This window comes from Lottia gigantea (assembly GCF_000327385.1).
Source record: "Lottia gigantea unplaced genomic scaffold LOTGIsca_41, whole genome shotgun sequence".
NCBI lineage: Eukaryota > Metazoa > Mollusca > Gastropoda > Lottiidae > Lottia > Lottia gigantea.
The window spans coordinates 1,377,890-1,388,425 of NW_008709421.1; the positions used below are offsets into that span (position 1 = coordinate 1,377,890).

Here is a 10,536-nt window from a genome sequence, read left to right on the forward strand (position 1 = left end):
CACTGCACAAATCACTTCGATAGTTTCCACTGCATGATGTACTGGTATATTGACATGTTCCACCAATAGATGTACATCCTAAATCACCTGAAAATATGAATCAAATGGTCATCATAAGGGCGCTGGTCAGTTCGAGAAAAGTCATGTCAAGAGCTGACCATTATACTTAAAATTAGATTACAATTGCGTGTCTTTTCTTTTCTGATACTTTTCATATTCAATCAATACAATATTTATGCGAATCGTGAGATAACGAAATTAAAGAAGCTGTAACTTTGCTCAACTTTGGGTCCTACGCTTTGTATGGTTTAAAATACCATTAGCAGAAAACTTAAGATCATAATGAAAAAAAAAGGACGTGGGATAGCGGAACCCAAAGAATGGATTTCCCTCTACTTTAAGGTTTCAATATCCCACAATTTCTTATTTTATCAAGAATCGGGTTTTACAAGACACACTTTGATTCGTTCAAAAAAAAACATATTTCGTAGAAAACTTGTTTGATTGCCATGAAGACTAGATTCAGTGCAAGCCGACCTCAGCCAGCTTCACTCAGATAGCCAAAGTTCTATTAACAGACTTCCAGAAAATGATAAGTAACGTATTGAATATATCTAGGTTTAGAAGATGATACCTACCAGAGACAGATCCACAAAAAAGGACAAATATGCCAAGAGCGCTACTGATTTGGTATTCATCTTTTCTGTATTGCTGTTAGATTCTGATATTTAAGTAGACACTTTGTATTTATAGTACTTTGTCTATAATGAAACTTCTCATATGAAAACAAGTGGTTGTCTAGCAAGATACGCCCACTTCCCTGATATATTTTCAGTATATCAAGGGCAGTCACCTATCTGTGTCAAATCATACCATAAATCTAATTTGTGCAAGATATTGTTTTAAACAAACACACATTATTTAATAAAATTCTGACATAAACTGTCACCACTATCGCTAACAAATTTTGATGCGTTTTTACTAAGTCATGGGCAATAACTCAAATTTCGTTGATCGAAAAATTGTCAAATTTAATCCTGACTAAGATCTCATCATTATAAATGATCATAGTAAATTTTATTCAAATAGGATGAAAAGTGTACTCTCTATTGTGTTCACAAACAAATTTTGACGAGTTCTTCCTAAGTCAAAGGAAATAACTAAAAAACCGTTCATCGAAAGATCTTCAAATTCGAACTTGATCAAGATCTCATCAATATAAATGATCACATCAAATTTCATTAAAATCAGTTGAAAAGTGTAGTCTCTATTGTGTTCACAAACAAATGTTGACGCGTTTTTCTAAAAAAAAAATGGCTGACAGGTAAAACAAGCTTGACAGTTGCTCTGTGAAAAATGCTGAAATATTGCATATATCATATATAAACTGGACTATAAATGGAAAAACAGAGCTACTTAACCATGATTTAAACACCATCAATACCTGGGCAAAACCATGGCTGATATCCTTCAATCCCTTAACAACAGAAACACTCGCACCCTATACTACCAACTTTGAACTTAGATAATACACCAGTTCAAGAAGTTTGATTTCATTAGCATTTAGGCCTAACATTTCAAAAAAATTGTCAGTGGGACGTACACATAAATACTATTTTATCCCAAAAAATTTATTCCATACATATCCGCATTTAAATCTTCACTTAAATCTAAAGACAAAACAGTGCCAATCTGTTACTACATCGGCCAACGAACGAATCAAATCTTGCATAGCCGTCTTCGCCTCTCTTATAGTGATCTAAACGGGCATAAGTACATCAGACATATCTCCGACAACCCAGTATGCTTTTGCGGACATCAATTTGAAGATGCACATCACTATCTCCTAATATGCCCCTTATATTTTGATGCACGCCGCCGCTCTATTCTTCTGCCTCAACCAAAATTTATTAACCTAAACAACCTAATATATGGATCAGATATTCAAACTAAATCTTTAGAAATATTTGATCATGTCCAATCATTTCTCTCTTTTAGTAAACGCTTCTTATTCTGCGAGGTATGCAGATAGCCTTAAACCAATCAAACACCACACAAACCAGGAATCAGTAACGATCTTTATTTGCATGAGTCGTGAATGAGAGGTAAAAAGCTGTAACGAAAATACAGAAAAATTACTCTTACATTTAGAGTTTACAAAATTACTACAAACTACATAAATAAGATATTAGAATAACCAATAAATGATATTTGCGTTCATATGCATAGCCATCTAGGCCTGTCACGTGGCTTTATAAGGAGAAAATTATATTAAAAAATATCAAAAATTGTGAGAATCTTAAATTATACATACACTTCAATCTTGACACAATATGAATAAATTATGAGATTAAACAAAGCTATACCGGTATTTAAGCAATGTACTTACACTGTGGGTATGCCAAACTTAAGAAAATAACCATAGGAAAATCGACATTATCTTTGTAAACAATTGACTTCAAAAACTTCAAATATAAAGAGTGCCAAATTATTTAAAGAGAGACAACTCTAATTATGAGTATCAAATAACTGTGGTCCATCACACTTCTAATTTTCCCCCAAAAGAGAACGTGTGTGGCTTCTCAATAATACTATTATATATTACTATTTCCTTGATCATTGTTGTACAATATGTAAATGTATATACGTTAGTATTATAATTTATAATAACTTTAATTTAATGTATATATTAACTTTCATTGTTTTTTTGGAAAGGGGTTATATAGGCGTAAGCCTGTTCTCCAATTCTGTTCATATGTATCTGTGAATAAAATATTTTTTACAAAAAAAAAATAAGCTAAGTTAGCTTAAGAGCTAATCAAATGAAACCTTTCATAAATCATTTGTTATTGCCTCAAGTATCAAGAATGACTACTGGCAGACATTTTCTGTGGTTAGCTCATGAGATAAGCTAATGAAACCTTTTGTAGGACTCTTATCAAAATTAATTATGGACCCTAATCGATTAGAAATCATGTCTGTCATATTCAGATTAGCTTTCAATACCAATATAGAAAGAAAAAACAATTCTGTGTAAAACAGCCTTTATATGACACAAAGCCATGGGTCTGCAGATGAACTAATAACTCGACCAACAGGCGAGAGGTTAGTTAATTATTTAGGCCTACTTATTGATTTAGCTAAGGACATGACCGTATTCCTTGAATACACCCCCAAACCAGTCCCTTCATGTCTTAATTTCATACTGACAACTTAACATAGTTCTGTGACATGATTGCAGTGAAGTTTTTTTTAGGCAGGAGTATCAGTAGGAGAATCAAGGAAGGTCACAAGTTCAGGTGTGTCACGCTGGAGGATTAGCTTGTGGATTAAATCGTGCACCCTGAATCTTAACTTTGTCACTGGAACCATACGTTGAAACTGCTGTGATCTCTTAATTAACCACTATCTCTGTCAATTTTGATTTCGGGGATTGGAGGGTTTGATTCTCCCAAATGTACAGGCCTAGGGTGGAGCAGGCACTTTATTTAGGATGAACATTTTGTTTGTGGTTATAATTGTATAATATTGTTAAAAGGCGTTTTTAAATACAGATCAAATTTTATTTTTTTAAAAATTAGTAGTATACTTTTAAAAAAATTTGAAGAGGTACGATATTTTTTTATAGGCATTTATACGAAAGGAACGTTGCAAATTTCAAAATGGAATCCGCAAATGGATAGTTTGGGTTGTCCAAAGACCAACCCATCTGCAGATTTTCATCTGAAAAGTATTACGGAAATTACATTAATCGTAAATTACAGAGAATTAACCAAATTGGCAGTGAATATGAGTTCCCTCGTCTATACCGCGTCCTCCAAGTTGGTTGCATTTGGTGACATAAGACGAGTACGGTCCATTTCTACGAATATCTACAGCTCTACCAAGATAATGTTTGGAAGTACAACTGTGACAGGCACCAGTAATGGAGGTTATCTAAGAAAGAAAACAGTTTTAAATACAGCTTTCCTCATTCAAATACTGATAGTAATATAAACACAGATATTTTTGCTCACCCGGATCATTCAAAAAAAACACAACCAGTCCATTTATTTTACGCCTATGTGAACCCCATACTAATGGCAGAGGCATGCCTTGAGTTATCAGTTCATGACCTGATGAAGCTGTACGTCTGTTCAGTTAAAAGTGCATGATGGGGCATTGCAAGGAATGCCCTGTGAAAGAGGGGTTGATGAATTATCTAAACGAATGTAATGACCTTTTTCAAATTGAGGAAGTTACTTATCTCCAATGGGTCACTACTGACAGAACAAAGTTGATCACCATAACTGAGTCAAACGTCGACTTTGTTGATAACTTGTCTCAACCTGATGGCTGTGCTGGCCAATACAAGAACAAAAATAATTTTATTAACCTGTGTAATCATCAAGAAGACTTTAAATTAGATGCTGAATGGAACCTTTTTGCAATCAGCCATAGGAACAATGCATTCGACGGAATAGGGGGCACAGTTAAACGGTTGCTCACGAAGGCAAGTCTCCAGCGTCCGTATTCAAATCAAATCTTAACTAGCTGTGCAATAATGGAATTCTGCACCCACAGCATCCCTGGCATTCAATTCTTAAATGAACAAATATCAAGGCAGGAGACGGAATTAACAAAACGATTCCAACAGTCTAAAACAATAAAAACACGCAGCAGTTTCATCGTTTGGTCCCTGTGACCAAATCAAAGATGTATGCCTACAAGCTTAGCCTCCAGAGCGACCCACCAGAACTTGTCAAGGTCATGGATGCTCCTAATGAAAGGACTCAAACACCAGATAACTTCAATGAGATCAAGCTCCAAAACAATATTTGTTGTCGATATGACAATGTGGCATGGATTGGGCTAGTTGAGGATGTATATGAAGAATACGGAGATTTCTTCATTCGTTTTATGCACCCTCATGGACCGTCCAAATTTGGACTTATCCCTCAATTAAATCTAAACATCTATCTTATCAAATTTTATGAAATGCAGGCAATTTAGTACATTATTCAGAAATACAAATTGAGAATTATTCTTCCTGAAATTCTGATCCTATGTCGGTTCTTTTTCCAAACTCCTTCACTCACATGTTTAAGCATTCCAATAGCGAATATACCTATTCGCTTATTGTCCCAAATGAAGAAAGAAAAAGAGAAGGTATAAAGTAGAGACCCATTTCAATTCTTTTTTGCTGTTCAAATCAATGTCATCTAATGGCTACTGCCACAACGAAATGAACAGTATCTAAATAACTTTAAAATGAGCAGCAGAAGGGAACCCGGATGTGGAAAAATATCTGTGTTTAACTAAAGTATATTTGTAGTAAATCAAACAAAAAGACTAAATCAATCAGTTACCCACTTATTTTACCTCTTTGATCTCTTACTGATACCGTTAATTCTCAACCAATATAAGATTGGATCACAATGAACAAATAGCTTACCGTAACTGAATGTAATTCTGCAATAGCTTCAATATATGATAATACTCTATTATCAATACAAACTGAACCGCCTGGAGCAGGTCCTGAGCTACATTCTCCACAACTATAACTAAATTAAAACAACATTTTAACTTTAAAAAGCTGTAACCCGAAGGTTAAGGTTAAAACATTGGTAAAATTTGATAAATAAAGGCACCATGTCGGTGATTACAGTTTATACTCACAAGTTTCAATTCTGTTCGACTTTAAAGCAATAAATCGTTTTAAATCTGAGGCGCAGATCCGTAGCTCGAAACTACAGGCGGGGGTGGGGGAAAGGTTGTAAGGGTGGACAATGCTCCCCCACCCTTAAGAAATAGATTACCCGCTTGAAAGAATTCTGACAACAGACAAATTCCATTACTGCAATTAAACACCATACACCATCACCCCTCCGGATATATTATAGGCCCCTCCAAACAATCAAGTCTAGCCAAGGGCCTGCCGTTGCGGATTATATATATACAATTACAATGAGGGTCCTGACAATAGTAACAAAAATATATATATCTATATATATCTTTATTTCCTCCAAATTGAAGATTCATAATATAAGTACATAAATAAATTATAATGATTATTTACAATAGAATTTGGTAATACAAAATATCAACAACTGGCGTAGGATGCTAGTTATCCTATAGGAAATAACGATCGGTGCAGACTGGAGACAGCCATAATTTACTTGCAACCCGGTAAACAAACGTGAGAATACAGAGCTGAAATTCGTCAAGTATGCAAGATGACACAGGATTTGGGGAGGCCTGCATTAAACTAAAGATAGCTTTTAATTGTTCAAGATGGCTTGCATTTCTTAAAACCTTAGACTGGGCTTTACCTAAAAATGAAGTAACAGATTCCCAGAACTCAATTCTTTGGTCATGAAAAAGGTGGCACACAAGGAGACCATGACTAATAATCCATGTAAAAAACTGACCACACTTTTCACATAGTACGGTTCTCTCGGCACATGGTCTTACTAAGGAGCAAGATTTAACAAAAAGTTGGCATTTCCATCTAAGAGAAGGATCTGAGCGCCAAATTTGAAAGACTGGATGAGGTGTCACATTTGGTTGAACATTTCCAATGCATTTTCGAACGTTTTCATTTATATATTCAAACATATAATTAATTGTTTTCTATTATCAAATTATTAAATATTGATAACAATTTATTTATTTACGAATATCATATTTTCTGTATTGTGTCCTTTCATTGTATTAAGTGCCGGATTAGCATAAGCTTCGGCTTGTTTCCGAAATCTTACTTATTTTCTGTAAAAAAAATTTCATTTAATATAGAAATAAAATATTGTTTAAACCAACATTTCCAATTCCGGGTCATCGCTGAGAGTCTGGATACGACGTTCTGTTTCAATGACTTTTATTTGATGCCTCACTATTTTCTTCCATACAGATTTTGAGGGAAATATATAATTCTTAAAGTATGTCAGTAGATGGTCTGAAAGTCTGTATTTTACAAGTATTCTGACGACATCTGGAACGAATCCAACTGGCGATATTCCAACAGTCGCGCCACACGGGATTTAGATGGATAAGTTGACCTAGGAATAACAATTTTTGGGTGTCGACAAATGTCTCAATGGAAAACCAGCCAATCAAACCTAAACATATCATAGTGCGGGTTCTGTAATGTAACCGAACAACCTGGCATTGATACAAAGAAAATTCGACTCATTCGCGAAAATTATTGGATAAACAAATTACAAACCATGCATCCTTTAGGAATGAACATCCAAGTTGATATCCAAATTATACCTTTTGTTATTCAATACAACAACACAGCTGGTCAAGTTCCCCGAATAATTATCCGTCTTTACAAAGAATTGCAGGAAAAATTTCCAACAGTCATTACAAATGATGTAGTTACCGCCTATACCCGTAATAAAATTCTAAATGATATCTTAGTCCGTGGTAGATTACCCCCCATCCCCCTTCCATAGGTTTAGTACATTTCCTTTCAATTAATATTTCTTATTTATGATAACTTACAATTGAAGAGTTTCCTCGCAAAAATATCATACATGTATACTTAATAAATTATATATATATTTTTTATATGAAATACGCATTTTCCTTTTCATTTAATGTAGGACAATTCCTCAGTTTCACCAGTGAAAATGTTTATCATGATTTCCATGGTTATTAATGTTCCTGTTGGAACCAGTATTCTTCTTATATATTTCAGATTCGGAAGATAATGGATTTGAATTTCAATTATTCTATATCATTCTTTTAAACTAACTTCACAAACATTGCTCTATCACTAGAGGTTACGCCTACATGCCTGTGCCTGTGCTTTCGTAACATTGCCAAACCGCAATGTTACAACCTAAAATTCCCAGAACTCTCTTGCAAATAAACAAGCAGACCACAGTTCTAGTTAAGGTTAGAAGCCTGCAAGAAATCTAATGGACGTGCTAAAAAACAATTGTCATTAAAACACAAAAAATCTTTTTTCTGCAGCAAAGTTTTTGAATCTTGTGAATCTAATGGTTTATGAAAATTTACCTTGATCTTTCCGATTGTTGTCCATTACAAGCATCCTGGATGTTGAGTAATGGAAAAGCCCCATCATTTACCCCAGAAGGATGTCGATTCTGAAGAGTGATTTCACCGCTGTTATGGAGTGCCAAAATTCTACAAGCTGATGCACTGCCGGAACATGATCCTGGAAGATAAAGATACTATTATGTTAATACCAGAGATTAGTTGATGCAGATGTTTGAATTGCCGAATTGAGTTTTGGATTGTTTTAAGGTGTATTTCAATGATATTTCTAGAAGTTTAACCAGTCTTCCAATATACGTCAAAATTGTCACATCAAGTGATTTTGGCATAAAAAAACCCTTAGAAATAGCATTGAATATGTCGGTGAAGAGTCCTTTTGGGGTTAAATTCTGACATATTCTTACTACTTACTAAATTCAACGAATTGCACTATCACTTAAACCCTATCAACAAAGTTTTTTGTTTTTATTTGGTTTTGATTAGAAACGCTCGTAGTCTTGGACAACCAGCAGATGTTGTTTGAAATACGTGATCACGTGACAATCTGTACATGGTACCGGAAAATAATGACTGTCATTAAATACCATGATACATAGCACTAGAAGATCTTTCAAGGTAGATCTTTTGATTAAAATGCGATCAACTGTCCAGATTTATTTTTAAAAACTTTTTCAATGACACTATCATATTTCTGCAAAGAACATTAGTTCTCCATGAATATATTCTCAGACTACAACATTTTTTTTTTAAGAACGATCCCTACAAATCACGAGAATAATTCATCTTACCGGTTACACAACATTTTCTGGTTGACGGACCACTGCACAAGTTACTTTGATAGTTTCCACTGCATGATGTGCTGGTATATTGACATGTTCCACTAATAGATGTACATCCTACATCGCCTAAAAAAAATATTATGAATCAGATGGTTAACACAATTGCATTGGCTGGTCTACTGTTCGGTGAAGTAAAACAGCCTGCTGCTCTGTTTTCATCACAAATGGGTAGAGAAAATATGCGAATGAAAGTGTTTGTCAACAGGAATGTAATAAAAATGAATTTAGTTGGCAAAGATCACCAACAAATGAATTAGAACAAACAGCATTATTTTCATTTGGGACGGTTGAAGGTGTATGGACATATTAAGCACAACATACTTGGAGTAATTAGAATTAAAGAATGAGGTCTACGTCAGAAAAGAAAATTGCTTCTAATGCATGCAAGTCAGCAACAACAGAATGTTTTAAATTTCTGATAGAATATGGTCTTAATTATAATTAAACTTTACCAGTATTGGGTACACAACATTTTCTGGTTGATGGACCATTGCACAAATTACTTTGATAGTTTCCACTGCATGATGTACTGGTATATTGACATGTTCCACCAATAGATGTACATCCTAAATCACCTGAAAATATGAATCAAATGGTCATCATAAGGGCGCTGGTCAGTTCGAGAAAAGTCATGTCAAGAGCTGACCATTATACTTAAAATTAGATTACAATTGCGTGTCTTTTCTTTTCTGATACTTTTCATATTCAATCAATAAAATATTTTTTCTTTCACTGTATCGTTCTAACGAAAATGCGAATCGTGAGATAACGAAAATAAACAAGCTGTAATTTTGCTCAACTTTGGGTCCCACGCATTGTATGGTTAAAAATGCCCTTAGCAGAAATTTAAGATCACAATGGAGACAAATTGATTGAGATTTGAGAACAGGTCTGGCAGTTGGTTAGGTACTTCACTTCACTGTACAAAACAATAAAATTAATATGTATGAAATAGTCATATCAATTAGAAAGTCTATACATGATATGCTTTTTTTTTTGAGAAAATCAAACTGCTTTCACGACTAGTTCACATTTTATTAGATTAAATTCGGTGCAAGCCAATCTTATTTAAATTTGATTAAAATTTTGTATCTTTTTAGTTTGCTGATATTTTAAAGGGAATGTAAAGAGGTTTTAATAATCTTTTAAAATTTCGCGATATCAAACACTTAGTTTTAGTGGAATTGCTGGTCTGATTGAAAATTGGAATGGTGCAAATTTATGCTAAGAGTGTACATATAATTAGTTTTAGAAAACCTCTTTACAATCCCGATAAGTCTACTTTGTAATTAAATAGTTTTCTACCAAACTCCAATCCCAATGACGTTTTTTTTTTTCACTTAACAATGTGTGTCATGTAAAAAAGGTTTCTTAATGAAATAAGGACGTGGGATAGCGAAACTCAAAGAAGGAATCAAGAATTGGGTTTAACATGACACTCTTTGATTCGTTCACAAACAAAATGTTTGGTGCGGAGCTTTGGTAGAAAATTTGTTTGATTGCCATGACGACTAAATTCAATGAAAGCCGACCTCAGCCAGCTTCACTCAGATAGCCAAAGTTCTATTAAAAGACTTCCCGATATAATAAGTAATGTATTGAATATATCTAGGTTAAGAAAATGATACCTACCAGAGACAGATCCACACAAAAAGGAAAAATATGCCAAGAGCGCTACTGATTTGGTATTCAT

The 10,536-nt window shown here is 34.1% G+C and overlaps 1 protein-coding gene across 1 annotated transcript; it reads right to left on the minus strand.

The window, feature by feature from the left end:
- Positions 1–3,768: 3,768 nt before the first annotated feature.
- LOTGIDRAFT_163736 (hypothetical protein) lies at positions 3,769–10,536 on the minus strand (the record flags this gene model as incomplete). Its single annotated transcript, XM_009060254.1, has 6 exons — positions 3,769–3,936; positions 5,435–5,543; positions 8,005–8,164; positions 8,793–8,909; positions 9,296–9,418; positions 10,476–10,536. The coding sequence occupies 6 exons, from the start codon at positions 10,534–10,536 to the stop codon at positions 3,769–3,771; spliced, it is 738 nt and encodes a 245-aa protein (XP_009058502.1).